Consider the following 24,448-nt stretch of genomic DNA (forward strand, 5'->3'; position numbering starts at 1 on the left):
TGTTGGCCTTTGTCTTCCACGCACCCAGCACAGGGTCCACCTGGACCCTGCCCACCACCCTGACATCTTCACCTGATACCCTTCTCCCTGGCACTGACCTTCGAGGGGCTGCCCACTCCCCACCCAGGCTATGCCATGAACATGGCGGTACCCTGGTCACTCTGCCAGGCTGAGGGCCAGGTCCTGCCCTCAACCGGCCTGGACCCTTCTGGCCCTAGCCAGCCCATCCCCACATGTGCCCCCAGCCCAGAACTGGAAGGCATCCCCCTCTATACCTGCTGCCCTGGCAGGACCCCCACCTGCCTCCTACTCTGTGTGGAGCCACAGTCACAGCCCAGCCCTGCCTGTCCCCCCATTCCCACCTGACCGAGATCCCCCCTTCACCCATATCCGAGGCAGCCAGGAACACATACTTTGGAGTCTGGCAGAGCTGGGGTCAACCCTGGCTTTACCAAGGTCACTAGAGGTGTGGCCTAGGGCAAATTCCTCAGAGCCCCAGTTGCCTCATCTGTAAAATGGGAATAACGACCTTCCTCACAGGACTCGGCCACCCCATGCCAGGCCTCATGCCACACGAATGTTCCATCTCTATCTGCTCTGACTCTTAGGATGTCCGGATTCCTGGTTTCAAAAACACACAGCAGCCAGGCCAGGTCAGGATGAGCCTTTATGGTTCTCTGGAAGAGGCCCCATGGGGACAAGCCCATCCACCGCCTGCCCCTGAGGTCTCAGGCCCGGGTTGGAGATGAAGGGGTGTGAGGTGCCTGGAGTCAGATGCAGAGACCGAGGACAGGACGGGTGGTGCGGCAGCGGGGAGGTATCTGTACCAGGATTAGCATCCCAGGTCTAGTCCAGGTGGTCAGCGCTTTTCACAGGTGATCTTGGAACCCTTCCCAACCCCCCCCCAGTCAGAGGGGGCAGCGAGGGGGTGTGGGGAGAAAGCAGAAGAATTCAGGAGACCCCCAGGGGCAAGAGCGTGAGTCCCATGGGGGGGTTGTACAGAGGCAGCCTTCCCTCCCCACCGTCTCTGAGCACTAAGAACACCCCAGACAATGGAGCGGTGGACACTCCCCCTAACCCAGCTTCCAGGGGAGGGGGCGCTGAGCATCTGCTTCAGAGTAAAACTGAGAATAGGTAAGGGCCCACCTGGGGTCCTGGAGGCACAACCAGGGCCCGGCATTTTGGGTGAGGCGGGTCAAGGCTGCAGCCCCACCCAGGGCCCCGCCCCAGGCCCTTCCTCACAGACTCAGGCCAAGATGGAGACCCTCTGCTCCCTCCAGCAATGCCAGCAGGCCTCACCAGTGCCTCCGTCCCCACCTGGGCCTCAGGTGCTGCCACCTGCCCCTTCCCCATCTCCCATCCGCCCCCTCAAGCCTCAGAGCTGAGGCCCATCCCTGAGCCAAGCATTCTTCCCCCAAAACCCGCTCTCCCTGGTTGGGCCCAGCAAGGCAGCGAGGGCCTTGGGCTCCTCAGGCCTCCCATCCCCTCATCACCAGGACAGGCTCTGGGGAAGCAGGTCCAGCCTGTGCTTTACTGAAAGAGACGGTCAGATGGGAAAACCCACTAGCACCCCTTTCCTACCCCCTCGCAGCCAAGACCAGGGCTCCTGCCTGCTGGCTGGCAACCCAGGACCCCTGGAGGCCTGGCCCCAGCCCCGCCCTGGGCCCCCCACACCTGGGGTGAGGAGAGGGGAGGAAGCCCCTGTCATGCTAGAGACCGAAGCCTCTTTGGTCTGGTTTTAGAAACCAGAACCCCCCACCCTGGGGGCCTCCCTGTGCCCGGGAGCCTCTCCTGCCCTCTGTTCTCCTGAGAGAACTGTACCTCCACGGGGCCTGATCTGGCCCTGGCCGTGACCGTGGGGGTCCTGCTGGGACTCGGGCCCTGCCGTCTGCCCCCTCCCAGAGGGGCCTGGAGACCCCTGACACCCAGTGGGGAGAGTGGAGCTGTGTGAGGCCCCCACCCCTCGGTTGGAAAGAAGAAGCACTGATGGGGGCAGTGGGCAGGTGGGCGGCAGGCAGGGAGCCGCTCAGAGGGCAGTGTGGTCAGGGCACCTCGGGGGGCAGCAGAGGCGAGTCTGAGTTCTGTGCTGAGACGCTGGCCGACTCGGGCCCGATGAGGCCCAGGCCATATAAGTTAAGGATGGAGTCAGCAATGATGCGGGCCGTGCGCTTCTGGTACCCACCCGAGGTCACCATGAGGATGGGCACCTGGAGGCTTCGGACCATCCGGAACACCAGCTCATCCCGCTTCACGATGCCCTGTGGGGGGTGGGGGAGGCTGGCTCAGGCACGCCTGGGTCCGCCCTGTATTGGGAAGTCCTGCTGCAGGTCTAACCCCGCTCCAGACTGCTGCTGTTCCTGCTCGCCCCCTCCTGGCACCAGGAGGAGCACCAGCGCTGCTGCCTTCACTGCTCTGCTGAGTCCCTGGACCCTTGGCAGCCCCAGGGTCAGGACGCACCTGCGGGCTGATGGATAGCCCCCCGAGGCGGTCTCCCTCCAAGACATCGGTGCCTGCGTTGTACACCACCACGTCGGGCCGATGCTCCTGAAGCGCCTTCTCCAGGTTCCTCTCCACCTTCGTCAGGTACTCATCATCTTCTGTGGCCCACTCCAGCTCCACCTTGCGCCTGATGGCCTCTGCAAGGACACGGGGGCAGCCCCCACAGGCAGAGAAGGGAAACTGAAGCTCAGGAGGCAAGGGCTGCCTGGCTCCCATAGGGGCCCAAGGACTGGAACCCCTCCCCACCCCCAACTCCAGCACTGCTCCGCCTCTCATTCATCCCAACCTGAGCTACAGAGAGCACAAGAGCTGCAGAGGGGACCCGAAGGAAGGAAGGGGCTCACAGATGAAACACCCCCCTGGGGATTCAGGGACCCACAGCCGGTGTCTGATTGCTGCCTCCATGAGCCTTCACGTGGACACCTGGACACACCTGTCTGCCCTCAGGTCAAATCAAGCACATTCCAGATTCAGCTCAGAAACAGCTCCCTGGGACCACAGAGTGGCTGAGTTACCCCCGGCAGACCCACTGGCACTTCCCGCACAAATGTCCCCTCCCCACAAGGTAGGCAGGTCCCTGTGTTTTCGAGGCTCATCTGAGAGTCTCTGCCTTTTCATGAATGAGTTTAAGCCACCTGCATTTATTTTTTATAATTATTATATTTGAACTGTTCTCTGCCATCTTATTTTGTATTTTCTATTTATATATTTTCCCTTCTTGTTTCTTTTTTGTCCTTCCCTGTTTTCCACCAGAGAGCTGCATTCCTAGGAGAGTCTATTTTATTTCCCCAGTTGTTACCCTAATATAAGGTCTAAAGCGTGTGTGTTTTGGGTAGGTTTATGTGGTCTTGGCGGAGGGGGGGGTCAAGTGACCTCTTTAGGTCTCAGTTTCCTCGTCCGTAAAATGGGGACAGTCTCCACCTCACAGAGATGCTGAGGATAAAAATAAATGAAGAGGCTTCTGCAGGGCCCAGCATGTAGGAAATACCCAGGAGACAGCCCCACGCAAGCAAGGGTGCACCTGAGGTCGAGGACGGGGGCAGCTTACGCTTGGCAAAGCGGTCCCCAGGGTAGATGTGGCGGTTGTAGACATCCATGATGTACACGCGCTTGTCACCCATGAAGTCCCGCTCGTGTCCATTGCCCTAAGGGGAGTACACGGAAGCCACTCACAGGCAGGTGCCTGGGGCAAGGCCAAGACCCCCAACCACACCCCAGGAAACGTTCCCACATGCCCAAGTGGGGGCAGCAGAGGCCCAGTTTGGGGCTCAGGGATGCTCCTGGGGTTGTATCAGCTGTGGAGCAGGGGGGAGCAACGGGGTGGGGCACGGCACCCCAGCCACCACAGGGCACTCACCTGGTGGGCATCGAGATCGATGATGGTGGCTCTGGAGATACCTTCCACTCGCTCAAACAGAAACTGCCCAGGAGGAAAGGGCAGAGGTGAGGACCACACAGGCCAGAGGATGCAGCCCCTCAGGGGCTCCCAGGGAATGGAGGTGGGGGGACACCTACACTGGAGGCTTGTGGGAGGTCCCCAGGCAGAGCCAGCACATGCCCAGGAGAGCCATGTGGCTCCAGAGAAGCCTGTGTGCGTGTTCAGGTAAGGCTCCCTGGAGGAGGGGGCGCGTGCTGTGCCCCCAGGGGCCAGAGGTCAGGAAGTACGTGGGAGCCTTCAGCTGGCACACAGGGACAGCCCAGGAAAACCAGGGAAACATGGGGCACAGAACAGGGAGCCTCCCTTCAAGACAGTGTCTGGGACTTCATTTTGTAAGCTATGCTTCCTACAAGGCCCAGCCCAGAGCCCCCTCCTCCAGGAAGCCCTCCTTCCCCTCCCCCACCCCTCTGGAAGGTCCCTTCCCATCTCCTCTCCTAATGGCCAGTCTGCTAACCTGCACCACCCCCTCCCAGGTCTCTATGCCCCGTGAAGACAGGAATCACATGTGCCTACTCTGACTGCCAGCTCCAGGCCAGGCACAGGTGCTGGGTTAGGAAAGACATGGAGGGTCTGTCCTTCCGGCTAGGACCTCACCACTCTGAGCTCCCATCCTTCTGTAATTCATGGGGACTGGAGGCTGGCAGGGCCATAGGGAACGCAGGCTGCGCTCACCATGCTCACAATTGTTACTTCCTTCTCACTCTTCTGGAGCCCTGCCGTCTCATAATTTCCTGCTGGCACATCAGCTGCTTCCCTCACTCCCCTGCCACTCGTCACAGGTGACACAGCAAAGAGTGTCCGACTTCGGCTTGGGTCCCAGCCCCACTGAGGGACTGGGAGAGGCTCCCTCCCCTCCTGAGCCTCAGCAACCTTCTCTATCACATGGGGTGAGACCACCAAACTGGGGGTTCCAGGGAGGTTCTGGGGCATACCTTGATGGCAAGCGTGATGTCCGCGTAGGCGCAGAAGCCCCCACCCCGGTCGCTGGAGCAATGGTGGAAGCCGCCACCTGCCAGGAAAGACACATGTGGGCAGCGCCAGGCTCAAGGGCTGGGACTAGGCACTCCCTCCCTCTCTCCCTCTAGTGTCCCCTCCCCACCTGGTTCCCAAAGGCGCTGACTCCAGGTTGGCCAAGTGCACTTGACCACCTGGGCATGTCCCCATCCCAGGGTCAGGAGGCGGATTTACCATCACAGTCGCCTCTCCCCACAGTCAGAAACCTCTCAAGATGTCCTGACACATCACTCCTAGTGCCTGTCACAGCCCTCAGGATAGGAGTGCATCCTTCCTGAGGCAGAAAGCTGGAGTCTGCCCCACGCGACTCCCCATACCAGGAAGGGGGAGGGGGGCCATGGAGGACCTGGTGCCCTTGGGACCAGCCATTCTGTAGGCTGCCGAAGGAGATGGTCAGGAAGGAACTCCTCTGCTGGTCACGGCCACCCATGGCAATGGGGAAGGCCCTGGAGTCCAGGGTTCAGCCTCTTCTTTCCCCAACCCTGAGAGCACAGCCTGAGTGTCCTCAGAGCCCCATCCTCCTGAGCTGCAGGAGCCTCTGAAACTGAACGCAACTACTGCCCCTCCCAGCAGTGTGAACCAGGCCACAGGTACAAGGGGCCTGGCTCTTCCACAACCCAGGAGGCCACTGCTAGAGCACAGTGAGACATAGCAGCCAACAATCGACTTCCATCAGGGCAACAAGCTCCTCGCTGAAGCCTCCCTACAGTCCCAGGAGGGGCACTATTATCATCATTTCCATTTTATAGATGAGGAAACTGAGGCACAGAGAGGGTCAGCAACTTGCCCAGGGTCACACAGCTAGCTAACGGCAGAAACAAGACCCAGGCTGGGTCAGGTCCTGGGCTCTTAAGCATTCAGAGGCCATAACATCTCCCATGGGGAGGGCTTCCCAAGCCTCCAGGGAGCCCTGCTGTCACACACAGTCAGGTGTTACCTATCTACTTGTTCAGCACAATATTAGAACCTCAGGGTTAGCCTGACCTCACATGGGAACCTAGCTTCTCAGAGCCCACAGCCAAAGGTGGGGTCCCTGCTCTGGGGCACTGAGCCAGCCCCCAGGCCTCTCTCTAGGTCCATTCCTCATCGATATAATGTGACTGATGACAACAGTGCCCAGCCCAAACAGGAGGCTGGATGGAAAAGGGCTTTGCCAACTGCGAAGGGCTGAGCCTCCATGCCAGACAATGGCAGGGACAAGGAAGGCCAGGTGTGCAGCCCTCCCACAAGCCAGTCTTGCAGAGTCCAGGGGACCAGGGAGTGTAGGCCCTCAGGACCCAAGACGAGGTGGCATTGACCCTGGGGCTCTCCTCCCACTGTGAGGTGGTTAAGCCCTATTCAGGCTTGACCCTGGGAGCCTGACGGAGTCTTTTAGGGGAGCATCTGAACCTCAGCAGAAAGAGCCCCACACAGGGCTGCCCAGGGGCTGGCACAGGCTCTCTGGAAAGGAGTGAGCTCCCTGTCACTGGAAGTGAGCAAAGCTAGGGCTGGGCTCCCACACCAGATGAAGGTACTAGGGGGTCCCTCCTGGGCACCAGGCATCTCAACCCTGCTGCCAGTCCATCAATAAGAAGCCTCAGGGTGGCTCTGGAGGCACCACGGCTGATGACCCCGGACCCAGGCCAGGTCCCTGCACTCACCTACATTGATGGCCCAGCCTCGCTCCACTGCCAGCTTCCCTGCCTTCGGAAACAAGCACAGAGTGAGAGGTGTGGGCAGCTGACTCCTTCACTCACTCATTCACTGACTCACTCACCCCACAAACACGGTTTGCAGCCCGCTCCAAGGTGGGGGGGAGCTGAGAGGTGGGTATAGGAAGCACCCACTCCCAGCAAGCTCCAGGTTGCCTGAGCCCCTCTGCAATTCTGTGAGGGAACCAGAGGAAAGAAAAGTTCAGTCCTCAGGACTGCACGTGAGCTGACAAGGATTCTACCGTGGTTTTTCAAAGGGAAAATAGACAAATTCTTTGCTCATGGAAATACTGTAGATTTGATACTGATATTCTGTAGGCAACCATAATGTGGGGGTGGGAGTTCCCATCATGGCGCAGCAGAAACGAATCTGACTAGGAACCATGAGGTTGCGGGTTCAATACCTGGCCTTGTTCAGTGAGTTAAGGACCAGGCATTGCTGTGAGCTGTGGTGTAGGTCACAGACATGTCTTGGATCTGGCGTTGCTGTGGCTTTGGCATAGGCTGGCAGCTGTAGCTCCAATTAGAACCCTAGCCTGGGAACCTCCATGTGCTGCAGGTGTGGCCCTAAAAAGAAAATAATAATAATAATGTGGGGGTGGGCAATAATATTTTATAAAACTAAAAAAAAAAAATGTACACATTTGCCAAGCTGAAAAAGAAAACCATAGGGATTAATAGGTATTGATCCAGGTCTGGATCAGACCTTTACACATTTAAATCTGAAATGCTCCTCTATGTCCAATCAACTCAGCAGGCTGTGGCTAATTTTAGAGAAAATTACACATAGGAGATGAAACCCAATTTTGCCACCAGTGTTCGTGGCTGTCACACCCACGACGGGGGGTGAAGGTGAGGGATGCCATCCACCACTGAGATCACAGGGGTTTTCCTCCATCTGCGGAGCCACAGTTTCAGGACATGCTCTCTGGGGGGTGAGGACACATCTTCGCACCAGCAAATACGGTGATAAAGGGTGGTCTTGGGGGAGGAAGAGTGAATTCTAGCATTCCAGATGGGAGCAGCTCTGGAAGAAAGAGTTCTTGTTGCCACTTTGGGGCCTGTTTAGGATTCTCCTCCGTCACTCAGTGGGATGAGGGCATTCCATGGAGAGCCGGGGTGGGCAAAGGCCCGGGGTAGGAAGGAGTCCAGGTTGGGGGTCCCAGCCCAGCCACTGCCCCCTCCGCCAGCTCCCCACCTACCATTATGGTTCCTCCTGTCTGGGTCCTGAGGGGCTTCAGCACCTTCCTTTGCACCAGGAAGTTGGGCAGGAAGATGACAGGGGGGATTTCCGTGATGGTTGCCACAGCAAAGGACCACTGTGGAAAGAGATGCAGGCTGTCGGTCTCCCTCTGCCCTGCGAGCCCGGAGTCAGCAGGTGGGAAGCGGATTCTCTCTGGGCCAGCTTCAGGGTGCCTGAGGTGCTCCAAGCAAGCTAGAAGTGGCTGAGCTCTGGGCTTAGTACAGAGGTGCTCATGCTGATCCTGCACTTTCCCTGAAGCTAACCCCCACATCAAGGTCCTGCAGCTCTAAGGCCCTCGGCTGCCCTCTTGTGGCCAGAACAAGAGCTATAGAGGACTGCGGGACACGGCAGAACCCACCCAGAACCTGCCCAGCCCACCCACTGCACAGAAGGGGCCCTGGGGACCTTGGGAGAGGCCAAGGTCACAGTGAGTCACTGACAAACCCAGGACTGGACACTCAGGGCTCCTGCTGCCCCAGCACAGCATGGCCTCTTCATCCATTGGGAACCAGATGTCCCTTCAAGGGGGCTGGACACCCTCATCTCTGGCTGCTGAGGTAAAAGGTTCTGGGGTACCTAAAAGGTATCTGCACCAAGATCAGAACACAACCTTCCCTACTACCTCCAGAGCCCTGGGCAAGCATCCCTGCACCCCTGTGTGGACCCTCTCCTGCCTGGCTGGCAGCATGCAAGGTCCAGGCCCCTGCCCTCCTCTGACCCTGGGCAGAGCCCTGGAGGGGCCCGGACACTTGGTGGATATTTACTAAGAGCCTGCTAACACACACCAGGCCAGCGAGGGGGCCAGTCTGGTCTTCAGGGACACATATCGGCCTAGTGTGGTGGTGGTAAAGTGACAGCCTTGGGGGAAAGGGAATGGCTTCGGTGGGGGAGGGGCGGAGAGGCTCTGAGAGGTGGTATCATCCAGCTGAGGCTGAAGGTGCACAGCAGTTATGCAGACCTAAGGGTAAGGTAAGAAGGTGATGGCTAGGAGGGAAGTATGTCCACCTTCATGGAAAATTGTCACAGTTGGGACAGGGCTGTGTTTGTCACAAGGGTCCGGTCGCTTGGAGCAGTGCAGGGCCACCAGAGGTGCTTCCCAAGCTGCTGGTGCTGCAGCAGGAGAACCAATTAGGGGAACAATGAAAGCAGCGCCCCCTGATGGCAGCAAGAAGAGAGGAAGTCTAGGGGAGGTGAGATGGGAAGGATCACAGCAGGTGCGGGGATGCACAGAAGACTGGTGGGCAGAGGGGCGGGGGATGCGCAGTGGGAATCCAAGGCTGAGGGCTAGAATCAGAACCGGAGTGGGGGCTGAGGGCTGGGACAGGAGGGGTGGCGGGGTGGGGGTCCAGGGGTGCACAGAAGACCAGGCAGAGAGGTTTCCGGAAGGAGAGGCGCTGGGGCTGCCCGGCACCCATGTGCAACAACTGGGAAGGTGGCCCTGTGCACACGAAATGGCAGAGATTTATGACTGGAGGGATCTGGGCACATTCAACTGAGGGAGGGGTCCATGGGGGGGAGGGGGAAGGATGGAGTGGAAGAGCACTGTCTGGGAGGGGCCCAGCAGGCAGGTGCCTCAGGTGGGGGCGGTGTCATGCACTTGGGGTTGGAACCAGGGTCAGGGAGCAGGGCAGGACCCATGTCAGTCCCCAGAGGGGCCACCAGGGGAGACATTTTGTCAGGATCCATGTGCGCTGGGCACCCAGGCTGCCCGTACCACCACTGAACAACCTGAGTGGCACCCCTCCCAGCCTGGCAAGGCTGAAGGCTGGGGGAGCCTGCCCTGCTCCCTCACTCAGGGGACCAGCCAGTGAGCACAGCCCATGGGACTCTGACTGCTCAGTAGTTTGAAAGGAGAGGAGCCTGTAGGCCTCCTGGCTGCAACATGGAGGCACTGGGACCGGGGAGGGTACAGGGGTACTAGAGCTGGGAAAGCAAGGCCGGGCAGCTGTAAGACCCATAAGTATGTGTGCAAGTGTGTGCATCTGCACCTGCATTCATTGGGGGACTTCAAGGCTTCTCCAAGGAAATAAAACTCAAAAATCCTCTGGCTGAGATAAGAATTGCCAGACACTTATCAGCCCACCTGTCTCAGTGTAATTGTTACAAAGTTCCTAAGGACCTCCTCACCCCAGCAACCTGGCCTACTCCTTCCTGCCCCCCACTAGAAAAAGTATGTAGCCTACTCCTTACCCTGCCCTTATAGGGGCAACATAGACCCCCAACCAATCAGCAAGTGTATCCAAAGACCCCATCCTTCCCCAACCAACCAGTAAGTGTATCAGAAGATCCCATTCTTCCCCAACCAATCAGCAGGTCAAAAGGTGTATGGCAAGACCACTCCTCACACTCCTTTGTCTTTGGGCTATAAAAATAGATACAACCATGCCCCCAGAGTCGGCTCTCCCTGATTATCAGGATGTTGGTCCACTGTGTTAACAGTGTCTCTCGCCTCAATAAACTTGTCTTTTCTACACCTTGGTTTAAATATGGAAAGTTCTTTTTCCAGCCACATGCAGAGACCACATCATTCACGTGTATGTGTGGGGCATGTGTATGCATGTGTGTACACACGTGCATGTGCTGGGGGCGGCAGACCCAAAGAGGGAAGGCAGCCAGCTCCACCTTACAGCAATCCCACCATCCAGCACAAACCTTGGCACAGGAGGCCTGGAACCAGTGTTCTCTGTGAAGAAGTGAGCAAGCAAGCCCCTGAGGGAAAATATTAAGTTGCCACCCCACCCAGCCCCGAGAGCAAGCCAGCAGGGGACAGGAAATGAAAGAAAATGAAGCCATACCCAACAAGGAAACTAAGAAAGCAATTTCATTTACAACATCAAAAGAGCACATTTAACCAAGCAGGTGTAAGACTTGTATGCTGAAAAATACAAAACTGCTGAAAGAACATAAAAAAGATCTAAATAAGTAGAAAGACATCCCATATTCATGGGTTGGAAGACCTAACATGGTAAAGATGGCAAAACTCTCCTAATTCAGCTACAAATTCAACACAATCCCTAGCAAGGGGTCACTGGCCTATTTTTGCAGAATGGAGGAGCTGATCCTATACTTCATATGGAATCTTAAAGGACCCTGAATAACCAGAACAATCTTAAAAAAGAACAAAGTTGGAAGACTCACAATTCCCAATTTCAAAATATATCACAAAGCTTCAGTAACCTAAACAGAGTGGTACTGGTGTAGGATAGACATAGAGATCAACTGAATAGAATTGAGAGTCCAGAATTAATCCATACATCTATGGCCAGATGATGTTCTACTAGGGCACCAAAGACTAGTCAATGTGTAGAGAACAGTCTCTTTAACAAATGGTGCTGAGGGAACTGGATTTCCACATGCAAGAAAATGAACGTGGACCCTTACCTAACACCATAGACAAAAACTAACTTAAAATGGATCAAAGACCTAAGTATATACTATAAAACTATAAAAACTCTCAGAAGAAAACATAGGGCAAATCTTTTTGACCTTGGATTTGGCAATGGATTCTCCGATATGATAACAAGCACATAAGCAACAAAAGAAAAAAAGAATACATGAATCGAACTGAACTAAAATTTAAAAATCTCGTGCACTCACAGACACACTATCAAGAGAGTGAAAACATAACCCACAGAATGGGATAAAATACTACAAATCCGGAATAAAGAACTACAACTCAACAACATGACAAACAACCCAATGCTTTACATGGACCAACGAATTGAATAGATATATCTTCAAAGCAGATACAGAAATGGCCAAGAAGCACAGGAAAAGGTGCTCAATGTTATTAATCATCAGGGAAATGCAAATTACTAGCTCGAGATACCACTTCACATGCACTAAGTTGGCAGCAGTCGACAAAACAGAACACAACAAGCATTGTGAGGATGTAGGGGCACTGGAACCCTCGTGCTCAGTTGTCAGGAACGTAAAACGTGCAGTTGCCATGGGAATCAATTTGCAGTTTCTCAGAAAGTTGTAGAAAATTACCATAGGAATATATATATATATATATATATATATATATACACACACATATATTCAAAATAATTGAAAACAGGTAGGGAAACAGACACTTGAACTTGAACATTCACAACAACAGTAGGCACAAAGGCCCCAAACTGCAAACACCACAAATGTCCATCAACTGATAAAGGGACAAACACATGCGGTCCCTTCATAGGATAGACCATTACTCAGTCAGAATAAGAAATGAGGCCCAGACCCCATTTCTACAAGGCTACAAGGTGGGTGATTCCTGGAAACACTGTCCTCAGTGCAAGAAGCCAGACACAAAAGGTCACATGTCATAGGATGCCTCAGATCAGAAATACCCAGAAAAGACATATCCATAAAGACAGTGCACAGACTGGTCACCACGGCGGGGAGGGAGGAATGGGGATGACAGCTCAGTGGGTTGGGGCTTCCCCTTGGAGAGTCGGAGATGTTTTGGAGCTGGACAGAGGTGATGGGCGCACTTCATCACTAAATGCACTAAATGCCACTGAATTTTACACTCTTATGGCTACTTTTATGTTATGCGAACTTTACCACAATAAAAAAAGAGAGGGGGAAGAACTGATAAGAGAAACACAGAGACCTCAGGGGGTGACAATCCCATTCCCACCCCCAACCAGGCCTCTGATATTTGTCCCAGGTGGGCGTGCTGTGTCTCCTCCCATAGATCCCACACCCCTCCTGATCCCCAATCCCCACTACCCCACTTCCCCACCCCGCCTTGAGGGCGGCCACAAGGCCTAGGTTCTGCCCAGACTCCTTGGGGCTCCAGCCAAAATTTACAGGACATCCTTGGCTTCAGGGCCCACCCACTTGTTATGTTGTTCCAACTTCATAACAAGCCCTAAGTCCTGCCCCTTCCCCCCAGGCCACAGCTGCTGGCTGCCTTGTCCAGGGCCCAGGCTGAGTTCATTGCAACCACCTGCTTCCTCCTGGCTCCCTGCTTCTGTCTTGACAGCCTACTCCCATCTACTCCCATTGAGCTGCCAAGCAATCCTGCTAAAACCTGGGTCAGATCACCACCCCCTGCTTGAAACTCTCCCAGGCTCCCACTTCCTCAGAGCAAAGCCACAGTGGTCACAGGCCCTTTGTGGTCCGGTCCCAGATCATCTTCCGATGGCACCTCTTACCAGCCCCCTCCCATCCTCTGGGATCCCACAGGCTTTCTGCTACTCCTGGAGACCCTCCTGCCTCAGGGCCTTTGCACTTGCTGACCTTTCACTTGGAATGCCCTCACCCTGGATGCCCACAGAACCCACTCCCTCAGGGCCCCCAGTCCACGGTCACATGGCAGGAACCCCCTTCCTGGCCCCCCTCCTTCAAATGGGGGCCTCCTCACCCACGTCCCTGCCATACTTTCCCGGCACTGAGCCACTTCGTTACACGTTAGCTGGCTGGCTCCCCACCTAGACACCAACCAGGGGAGGGATTCATTCTCTTCTGTTCCACCACCGGCCCTGCACCCTGAGCAGAGCCCTGTGTTCTAAACACCTGCTCCATAAAAGTACCTGTGCACTGCCCAGCGCAGGGCCCAGATGTCAGGTCTGCACCCCATTGTGCCCCTACTCCCCTGGCGCACTGTCACTGGGACAGCAGAAGGCAGGAGCCCTGCGCTGGCCCAACCCAACCACCACCCTTGGTGGGGCCGACTCTGTGCCTTGCACACAGCAGGTGTTCCACAAACGTGTTTCCCTGGATGGACACCATCTGGCAGACACCAGGCCACTGCACCTCCTTCAAAGCATCAAAGGCCACACTGATGCAGGGGCAGGCAGGAGCCCCAGAACACAGGTGGGGGCCAATGTGGAGGTGCAGGGCAGAGGGTGAGTGTCTCACAGCACACACAGGACAGTGAGCAGCAGCTGCCTGGGGTGCCTGCAGCAGAGAAGAGGAAATAAACACTGTGGATGTGGGGTGTGGCAGGCTGTCCAAAGCTAACCCAGTGATGCCAGACAACACCAGAGCGTCAGGGGCACATGGCCCCATATCACTCTCCCATGGCACCTGGAACAAAGTCCAAACTCCTCCCTTGGGGTCTGCAGAACCCTCAGCCCAGTGCTGCCGGCCTCCCTGACCACAGCGCGGCTGTCTCTGTGTTTCATCCCCTTCAATCTGGCCACTCAGACAAGGCTCTTCCCTGTGTCCCCCTCCAAGCCTGAGGCATGCAACATTCTTGCATTCAAACCCCTCAGGAGTATCACTTACCCCTCTTTGGTCTCAGCTCATACCTCACCTTCTCTGTGAAGTCTGCCCTAACTACTCAGGCTACATGACCATTCCTCTGCCCAGTTTCCCTCTCTTTTTCCCTCCCTAGCCCTTGGTATTCTCTGAAATGCTTGTGCCTACTTCATTTTCAGTCTTTTACAATGAAAGGCAAATTCATGGGAGCAGGGACACTTGCTGCTTCCTTTGTACTTACTACACAGTCAGGATGCAAGACACACATGTGGAATGACTGAATATTTCTTCACTTAAGTAGGTCATATGGAAATCTCCTTTTGCTCTGGCCGCCAGGGAGCTCCAAACCAAATATGTAGTTCGACTATAGCATCTTGACTACGTTGGCACATCTGAATTCTCCTACAGTCCTTGAGCTCGCTTTTCTACTTGGGACTCTACGTGTTAATACTGAAGGCAGTGGCCCAATACCAGGCATGCAGTCAGCCCCACACCACCCAGCCCCTGCTCTATCCCAGTCTCTCCCTACCCCACCCTCACCCTCTGGACTCTGGCAGGTGCATCCTCCTGCCCAGCCCCTAGGCTGTGGGCTGTGGACTGTGACCATGCAAGTCCTGGCCCTGGCAAACCAGGGCAGCCAAGAGCTGGGCTTCCTGCCAAGGCCTCGCACACCTCACTCTCCCAGGAGCCAGGTTTCAGCCTCTTCCTGGTAATCTTTCATGAGCTCACACTGTCCCAGCTGCATCTAGAATTCTCACAGCTTGGGCCAGGGGAGGGGGAGGAGCGAGGGCAGCAGCCATGACCAGGATCCCAGAACAGTGGACTGGATGGCCTGCCAGGGGTTGCCCAGGCATGCCAGGCATCCTGGGCCACCTTGAGCAGGTGTGGCCTGTTTCTGGGCCTAGGCTTTTCCACCTGTAGATGGGAGGGGCCTGGTGACCTCTGGCAGCCACTCTGGCTCTGAGTCTAAGAAGAGTCCTGTTGGGAAGCCTAGCGGTCAAGTGTCAGGGCTCCACAGTCTCAGTGGCAGAGAGCCTGTGGCACCCAACACCCACTCGGTTCTGATGCCACCTCTGGCCCAGCCTCCCTCTGTATCCACGTAGGGCCTGACTCAATGCCCCACCCTCAGACCACACTGACCAGAGCTGTGTAGCTACTCTAGAAAGACAACACAGGCAGGCTTTTCTGGGTCTGCAGGTGGGATTTTAAAACCTTAAATTAGGTGTTACACTAGAAATCAGGAACTGTCACGTAATGATCTTAATGATCTAGATTTCTGGCTTCTCGCTGAAAGCCAGACCCATGGGGGAGCTAAGCAGCTCCCACCCCCTTGGGAAGGGCAGGGGCTCTGGGTCGCCCCGTATACCACCCACCACACCACTTGTTTACATTCCCTGATGGGCCCTGGGACATAAAAGCTAGTTTTAAGCCCAACAATTACAAACAAGTCTTTAACAGTAGAAGCCCTTGAAACAGGATCTTAAAACTTCAGCCCAATGTAAAAACAGGCCAAAGTGGAATAGCTTTAGTTGGATGAGGACAAGGAGTGGGCACCCCCCACCTACCATCCCAACAGGGGTCTCTGAGGTCTGTCCATTGAGCCCAGATTAAATGGCACTAATGAAGAAGCCTGAAATCCCAAGAAAGATTCAATCTCCACCAAGTGGACATCCTCACTGTCATACTCCCAGGGATGTCAAGTCACTACCCCCGATCAGCCTCCCCACCCCTGGTACCTGCCTGTTCAGGGCACAGCTCTCCTGCTGGGGACCCTGCTACCCACCCTCCCTGCACTAGGGACAAGAATGGAGCCCCTGGAGGCTGTGCATTGCTGGGCTTAGCTGCCCCTCTCCCAACCCCTTCTCCGGGCTGGCAGCCCCCAGGCCCTGTACCTTCAGCTCGTTGAGGTAGCGCCTCGTGTGCACCACTAGCAAGTCTTCATCCGAGGCCTCCCGTGCCTCCACCAGCATGCTGTCTGTGAGAAGCTTCTCCTCTGAAACCACAGAGCAGGTACCTTGCAAACCCACTGGTCTCCAGACCCAGCCCCTCCCACAGGCTGCAGCCATGGCCTCTGTCAGTCCTGCCCCAGGAGAAGGTGGGCACTGCAGGCTGGTGGGCAGCCTGAGAGCGGGCCACCTCCCAGGCCAGTGCAAAACAGGCCAGGGGGCATTGGACACTGTGCATAGCGATCCCAGCGTCTCCCAGGCCTCTGACAGCTGTGGGTGAGCTCAGGTGTGACAGGACAACGTTCAGAGGCAGGTGGTACATGGGTCTCATGTTGACTCTCAAGGCCAGAAAAGCTCTTCTGGTCAATTCTCTCTCCACCTTGGGATGACATCGCAGGAGTTTTATTTGGGGGGGGGCTCTCTTTAACTCCCACCTGACCTTTGCTCATCTCCCCTTTTCAAAGCCCCCAAAGCAGCAGTTTTACAGCCTGCCAGCAAAGGAAGGAGCTTGAGCTGAAATGTGCTGTTGTTCTCACTGCATTTATTTTTTACCATGAACTTCTATTTATGGCAAATAAAAGTGGCTTTTTTCCATTGATATGACATAATGTTTCCTTTAAATACAAGTTTAAGTTTTTAAAAACAAAGGCTGGAGTTCCCATCATGGCTCAGAGGGTTAAGAACCCAACTAGTATCCATGAGGATGTGGGTTCGATCCCTGGTCTTGCTCAGTGGGTTAAGGATCTGGCCTTGCTGTGAGCTGTGGTATAGCTCACAGACTGCTCTCAGATCCTGTGTTGCTGTGGCTGTAGACCAGCAGCTGCAGCTCAGAATCGACCCCTAGCCTGGGAACTTCCATATGCCGTGGGTATGGCCCTAAAAAGAAAAAAAAGGCTGAGCCAATAAAACCTACGAAGTCAATAACAGAACAGGCAGTGTGAGGCCATGGCAAGTCCCCAAGAGTGATCTGCAAACAACTGATGTTTGGGAAACTCTTGGTTATTTCATCACCCCCCCCACACACACACCAGACAAGACTTGCTCCATTTGGCAAAAAAGACACTGAAGCAGAAAGAAGGAAGTGTTCAAGGGCATAGCAACGACAAGAGCATGATGCTCTGGCTCTAGCAAAATCAAAGGACAAGGTCAGAATGTAGGGGACCTGTTTGCTTGTGTTACCTTTAGAAACCAACCCTGGTAGAAACCAGCTAGCTCCATACATTTTCGACAAATAGCATCACATATAGCAGGTATCCCCCCCCCCCCAACCATTCCATGGCTGCAAAGAGCCAGCTCTTTCCTTGGCACCCTAAGACCTTCCCCATGTGGCCCTGCCTCCTTTCTACCCACAGCCTCAGAGGAGAAAGGAAGGAGCTCAGGAAGACAGTCAGCTCAGAGGAGGGGGAGGGGACAAGGAAACCTTTGGTCAAGCTACTGGGTGACACAGGAACCCAAGAAGGGGCAATGGGGGGAGTGACTTGGGCCGGCTGGCAGCAGAGCACAAAGGACCACGTTCAGGAAGGCCAGAGAATACCCGGGGCGAGGCGGGCTGGTTGCGCTCACCCTGCCACAGCTCTCGCTATGGCTGCACGCTGCTGTACTCGTTTCTGCTTAGTATTTTTCTTTGAAGACTCTGGTCACTATTGCAAATGGAAAATCACTACCGCTTGCCATAAACAGAAGTTGACCAAAAATAGAAATACAGAAACAAGTAAGTGTTATTAATCTCTGGTTTGATTCTATTTTCTACAAGGTGCAGACGCTGGGGTTTGTTCTAGACTGGTTAAAAAGGGAGATGCTCTGAGGTATTAAAGTTGGACAAGCTCCAAAGTGAAACTTTCCCCATGGTGTAATCAGGATTGTGTGATTTAAAGATACTCAATACTTCACCCTATGCAGGTAGCACTTCAGGTAACATTTCCTACCTCCTTCAGTTAAAGAAACCTCAATACAGGGAGCTAGAATAGTCTTTTCACCAGAGTACTATGACGCCTGAACTGTCTCCACCTTAACCAGACACCTGGATTACAAATCGCAGTTTGAAGAGTGAAGGGGAGGCGTCTGGAGCTCTGATTTCCAGACTCCATTCTCCCACTTAAGAGCTGTGTGTCTTTGGGCACGTTTTCTAACCTTCCTAGGCCCCAGTTTTCTCCACTTGTAATCAGTGGGGTCAGAGCAAAGGTGGTCCACCTCCTGGACTCTAGGAGCCTGTGGGTTACTGACAGTGCATTCCTCCAAATGGCAGCTTCCCTGGGCCCATGGTAAACAGCTTTCCCGCTACTGGGCCTCCAGGGGCAGAGACTGGCTTCAGGCCCCCAGCCATAGGGAGCCAGTGCAGGTGTGATACAGGGGCATAGCCTGCTTAGAAATTGGTGTTGGAAACATCCTTTTGACAGCACAGGTGGGAGGCAGCCTGAGGGCTGACATTGCAGGTGGGAGGCTTGGAAGCTGGTGTTTGGGAAAGACGGCGGGGGGTGGGGGGGTGGCAGGTGGGTTGGAGGAAGCAGATGCAGGGTGCAAGTGGGGCCTTCCATACCTTTGAGGAAGCTGATCACTTTGCCCCATTTTCCTGCATCAAAGGGGTGCAGCTTTTCCAGGCCCATGAAGGTTATGTTGTAGCGCGGTGAGTACACAATGGGCCAGCGCGTCTCCGGCACATGCTGGTACAGCTGGGTTGTGTGTGGCCTTCCATGAGCAGAGAGACAGACACACACAGACAGGGACAATCTCAGTGTGGGAAACTGCCTCCCCTTCTGCACCAGCAGGCTCTGATTGAACAGACAGTCCTGACCCAGTCCCGCAGCTCCCTCAGCGGCAGAAAAAGGGCCACTTAGCAACAGCAGCAACAATAATAATAGAGCTCCTCCCTGAGCTTGCGCACTCTCCAGCCCAGTCCTCGCAGCCGCCCCTGTAGTATGTAGGCACCACCATCCCAGCAGAGGCGGGAGAGGGGACCAGGTGTGTCCAAGATCACACAGGGCCTGTGGAGCAGCGGATGTGCACCCAGGTGTGTCTGGCTATAAGGCCTCAGAGCCTCACCTCTACATGATAACAAAACAGCCAACAGCTGTGTGGCTTTAGGCCTCGCTTTCCTCAACTGTAAAATGTGTGGCTGTAGGGAGGCTTGAGATAATGCGTCTAACGACCGAGCACAGAAAGCGCCCTATATCTGAGAGCTGGTGGTGGCAGTTCCAAGAAACAGCAGGTCGCGGCTCCCGCTGGCTGCGGCCCAACCCAGAGCTAGGAATGGGGGTCACTTCGGCCCCGCCGCGCAGCTCACCCCCACCAGACACACACCTCCCCGGCCGCTGCGACACAGGGAAAAGAAACCCTGCTGCCACTGCGGGGGCCTCCGCACAGCCAGTGGAGCCCGAGGGCAGACGTCAGACCCGCGCGCGTCGCGGGCCGGCGCCGGTTCCAGAGGCCGCAGATTAGTGGCGCGGGGCTGGCCCTACATGCGGGGCCGGCCTGAGCACACGCGGCCCGAGCGGTAGCCCTCCATACCTGGGCCCGACTTGGCGGGCTCTCCCAGCCGCCTGCGCATTGGTACTCCCACCCAGAGGAACCCTTGGGAACCCCCAGGGCTTGGCCCAGCGCCCCACCCCGCGACCCCACCCCCGCCACACTCACATCCCGGGACCTGGCCCTCCCTGCGCGGCCACTTCTCCTCAACCGGGCGGGGCGGGGCCGCCGGGGCCGCCCCGCCCAGGACACGCCCCCGGCCTCGGCCGCCTCCGCTAGGGGCGGTGCTCCGAAGGCTTGGCTCCGCCCCGCCCCCACCCGCGCTGCGTCACAGAGGGCTGGAGTCCCGCGCGGAGCTCTTGGGGGGAAACAGCCACGCCCCCAACTCCCATCAAGCGCGAAATTCCGCCTTCCGGGGACAAATATCCAGTGGGATCGCGCCTGGCTCATAAGCCACGCCCCTTAGGGGGAGGGCAGCTCGTCACAGTTGGAATGGAAAGCATGGTCCCGGCCCTGGGGAGGGGCCACGTTATGCCCCGCCTTGGGCCGCTCGTCCTTTCTGCGCTGTGTGAAAGCTGGAAGATCCTAAGAGATAGAAATGCCAGGCTTCCTGGCAGAGCTGTGTGACCTTGGTCAAGCGTCTGCGCTCTGGGGTCTCTGTTTCCACGAGTAAAATGGGAGCGTGGGGGCCGTGTGTTCTGGCCCTGACATCTCTGACTTAATGAGATCCACGACCTCTCTGACTTGAGGAACATCCCCTCGCAACTCCCCAGCCCCATCCTTGGTAGTTCTGACAAGCGACAAGCGCTCGCTCCCCACGTAGTCACTTAGGCTCCCTAAGCCTCAGTGTCCTTATCGGTAGAACCAGGCTGGTGATCCAGTCTTCAGAGTACAGTTGTTTATCTGCACACCCCCCCTCCCCCACCTCGGGAAGCCAAGACAAGCCCCGCTGACAGCTGAGAGTGTCTTGGGGGTGGACACTGGTAGGAGCGCCAACAATTGAGCCCCAGAGGACAGAGACAACGGGCTTCTCTGTTGGCCCAGCTGCCCCGCCCATCAAACAGAAGCAGCTGACCCCAGGGCTGCCCGGAGCAGGGCAGCTGGGATCCCTAGTGGCTCCGTGAGAGCGTCGGTGTGACAGGGTGCAGCACTGTAAGGAAAGGGCCCAGGCATTTGAACAGTGCCCTCCACGTGCCCGTCCCTTGATTACATGATGATACTAGATTCTCACAACCTAATACCACCAGAGGGTACCATCATCACCCCACTTTCATCAGGAGGTAACTGAGGTTGAGGTCTGGGTTAAAACCAGACTCCCGCCCTTGCTGTGGCCTTAAGCCACCGGCTTTGGCTTTCTGACCCTTAATTTTGTGTCTGAAAACGAAGTCATGGCTACCCCTTCACCCCGTGGGGAAGTTGAGAGAATCAAAAGAGATGATCATGCTGATTATTATTTAAACAACATGTAGTGTGTGCTAGGTTCAATTCTAAAAGCTTTGTGCTCATTTGATCCTTACTGCAACCCTGAGAAACTGGTTATCCCCATTTTACCGATGAGGAAACTGGGGCACAGAATGAAGTCATTTGCCCAAAGGTCAGGAATGTGAATAGATAAACTATAGCCACAGAAAGAAAAAGTTAATATTGAATAATAGCAACAAGGGAGAAATTGCACACAGTGGCCTTGTATTCCCTGAGAGTGACTGAATTCATCTCAGGGAGCTTGCTCTGTGGTTGGGGACGCCACATGGATGAACTTCTTGTTGAGAGAACAAAGATCTGGGGCAGACTAGATCCAGGCCCTGAGGCCAAAAAGAGTGAGATTGCTCTGGGTAAGAGAGTTTTTTAGGTTGTGGCCTGTGTGGCTGAGGAGGGAGGTTGTCTGGGGAGCCCCGGGTCTTGAGAACACCCTCAAAGCACAATGCCAGCCTGGATCACCACCCACACTAGTACCTTTGAGAGAAACAAATCATATGATTTGCGCTGAGCATTTGGGGGTCTCTTTGTTACAGATCCTAGTCTGTTTGCTCACCAAGACACCACACTGGGACAAAGCAGCGAACCAGCAGGCAAGATCCAAAAGACTTTGTCAGGCTCACAGTTTACTGGGAGAGGCAAATCATAACCTAGGAAACAATCATAATTACAAAATATTACAAAATGTCATAAGTTCTGTAAAAGGCACAGGGTGAGATGGTGAGTGAGAACCATGGGGCCCTCCAATTTAGACAATATCAGGAAGGCCTCTTTGGAGAGATGATTGTTTTTCAGTTTTTGTTTTTGTCTTTTTAGGGCCACACAATGGCACATAAAGTTTCCCAGGCTAGGGGCCAAATTGGAGCTACAGCTGCCGGCCTACACCACAACCACAGCAACGCAGGATCCGAGCCACGTCTGTGACTTACACCACAGCTCATAGCAACACCAGATCCTTAACCCCATGAGCGAGGGCAGGGATCTAACCCCCAACCTCATGGTTCCTAGTTGGATTAGTTTCCACTGTGCCACGACGGGAACTCCTCTGTTTTCTTTGTAATGGTTGTACCTTATTTCTCTTGAAAGGTTGCATTCTCTGTTTATTTACAGTCTCTTTACTCTTACAACACCCCTACAGCAGCTCCTTGGTGAACCTGGATGTTCAGCGTTTCCATGGGGTCAATTAGAAGTAGAAACTGGAGTTCCCGTCGTGGCGCAGTGGTTAACGAATCCGACTAGGAACCATGAGGTTGCGGGGTCGGTCCCTGCCCTTGCTCAGTGGGTTAAGGATCCGGCGTTGCCGGGAGCTGTGGTGTAGGTTGCAGATGCAGCTTGGATCCCGCGTTGCTGTAGCTCTGGCATAGGCCGGTGGCTACAGCTCCGATTCGACCCCTAGCCTGGGAACCTCCATATGCCGCAGGAGCAGCCCAAGAAATAGCAAAAAGACAAAAAAAAAAAAAAAAAAAAAAAAAGAAGTAGAAAATGTGGGAGTTCCTGTTATGGCTCAGTGGTAACAAACCCTACAAGAATCCATGAGGATGCGAGTTCAATCCCTGGACCTGCTCAGTGGGTTAAGGATCCACCGTTGCTGTGGCTGTGGCATAGGCCTGCAGCTGCAGCTCCAATTCGACCCCTAGCCTGGAAACTTCCCTATGCCTCAGGTGCAGCCCTAAAAAAAGGAGAAGCAGCTTGGGGGAGTTCCCTGATGGCACAGAGGGTTAAGAATAGGTATTGTCACTTCAGCAGCCTGTTCAAATCCAGGGCTTATTTTACTGTTAATTTGTTCATATATTTCCCATTTATGATACTGTGATTTATAAGAAAGGTATCATTGGTCTTCATCCTGCCTTTCCTGGCACAGAGCTTCAAAACCCTTGGAATTTTCTAAGTGGCAGGAGTTTTAAAGGCGTTTTGGTTATGCTAAGGAGGGAACTTTGGGACCTCACCTATGTGGGGGAGGGGCTAGTTGATAGAGGAGACAACCACGTGATCAGAGGGGTGGAACTAGGTCTCCAGGGTCCAGAGAATAGCTGGGAGGTGAGTCCAGTCACCTGTGGTCGATGAGTTAATCAACCGGGGTTGTAATGAAACCTCTATAAAACCTGAAAAGGCAAATTCCCTTTTTGGCTCAGCAGTAACGAGCCAGTCTAGTATCCATGAGGACGTGGGTTTGATTCCTGACCTCGCTGAGTGGGTTAAGGATCCAGCATTGCCATGAGCTGTGATGTAGGTTGCAGAGGCAGCTCAGGTCCCAAGTTGCTATGACTGTGGCATAGGCCGGTGGCTACAGCTCCACTTGGACCCCTAACCTGTGGGAACTTCCATATGCCACAAATGCGGCCTTAAAAGACCCCCCCCAAAAAAAAACCCCAAAGGATGGGGTTCAGGGAGGTCTGCCCCTTCCCACTTGCCTTGCCCTATATGTCTCTTCCATTGGCTGTTCCTGAATTAAGTCCTTTTATGATAGATGGGTGAACTAGTAAGAAAACTTCTGAGTTCTGTGAGCAGCTCCAGCAAATTACTCAAATCCAAGGAACAGGGTGTGGACCTCTGACTTAGAGCCTGTTGGTCAGCACAGGTAACACCTGGATTGTTAACACCTGGCATCTGAGGTGGGGGAAGGGCAGACTTGTGGGCTTGAGCCCTTAACCTGTGGGATCTGAGGGTGTCTCCGTGTAGACAGTGTCAGAACTGAGTTGAACTATAGGACACGCAACTGACAGGAACTCCTTGAGCTCTTTTTAATCAAAAAAATGTGGTCCAGGAGTTCCCTTTGTAGCTCAGTGGAAATGAACCCAACTAGGAATGATGAGGATGCTTAAGGAGGGGGGCTTAAGGAGCTGGTGTTGCCATGAGCTGTAGTGTAGGTCGCAGACTTGGCTTGGATCTGATGTTGCTGTGGCTGTGGCGTAGGTCAGCAGCTGTAGCTCTGATTTGACCCCTAGCCTGGGAACCTCCATATGCCACAGGTGTGGCCCTAAAAAAAAAAGAATATATATGTATATAATCCATTGACCGGCACATGTGTTCCAAATATGTTTTGCTAGCGTGTCCTTTGTTTTTTGAATTCATTTACCGTATTTTGTGCTACTCGGAAATCAAATGCTTTTATGTTTTTAAACATAAAACATAAAACATTGGTCCATTGCTAGTTCTTTTCTACCATAAAAACCCTAACCCTAACCCTAACATAAACTCTTTAAGTTTATAACCAGATTTGTAAGGTCTTTCCCACCATGAATATAAACTCATTTATGATGTCTTTGAGAATTTCCTTTGTTTTTCCTCCACCTCCAATCTTCCTTTGTAACATTTAAGACTTTGATACATATGGCATTTATTCTGGTGCCAGGAGTAAATATCCAGTGGTCTTTCCAAATGTCATTATCTCAGCAACTCTCGTTAAAGAGCCTTTGCCATAAACTACATATTCCTATGCACCAAACCCACTCCACGACTTCCCAGCCCAGTGGTTCTCAAT

The 24,448-nt window shown here is 54.4% G+C and overlaps 1 protein-coding gene across 11 annotated transcripts; it reads right to left on the reverse strand.

The window, feature by feature from the left end:
* Window positions 1-654: 654 nt before the first annotated feature.
* Window positions 655-23,504, reverse strand: HDAC11 (histone deacetylase 11). 11 transcript variants are annotated; one of them, XM_084989552.1, is made up of 12 exons: window positions 23,379-23,497; window positions 22,914-23,069; window positions 21,524-21,617; window positions 18,566-18,714; window positions 15,976-16,076; window positions 7,841-7,961; window positions 6,592-6,630; window positions 4,870-4,946; window positions 3,857-3,919; window positions 3,548-3,644; window positions 2,458-2,636; window positions 655-2,258 (listed from the first exon to the last, which is right to left on the reverse strand). In XM_084989552.1, the coding sequence occupies exons 4-12, from the start codon at window positions 18,630-18,632 to the stop codon at window positions 2,043-2,045; spliced, it is 960 nt and encodes a 319-aa protein (XP_084845678.1). In that variant the 5' UTR covers window positions 18,633-18,714; window positions 21,524-21,617; window positions 22,914-23,069; window positions 23,379-23,497; the 3' UTR covers window positions 655-2,042. The 11 variants fall into 11 exon arrangements, with proteins under 11 accessions (XP_084845678.1, XP_084845677.1, XP_084845679.1 ...); XM_084989551.1 differs by lacking the exon at window positions 22,914-23,069 and having other exon boundaries at window positions 23,379-23,504; XM_084989553.1 differs by lacking the exons at window positions 22,914-23,069; window positions 23,379-23,497 and having other exon boundaries at window positions 6,592-6,634; window positions 7,845-7,961; window positions 21,524-21,547.
* Between the last annotated feature and the right edge of the window lie 944 nt (window positions 23,505-24,448).

The sequence above is a fragment of the Sus scrofa genome, chromosome 13 (genome assembly GCF_054392235.1).
Source record: "Sus scrofa isolate SSC_HxYL_T2T_F1_AM1 chromosome 13, Sscrofa_HxYL_maternal_Yorkshire_Landrace_v2.0, whole genome shotgun sequence".
NCBI classification, from domain to species: Eukaryota; Metazoa; Chordata; class Mammalia; order Artiodactyla; family Suidae; genus Sus; species Sus scrofa.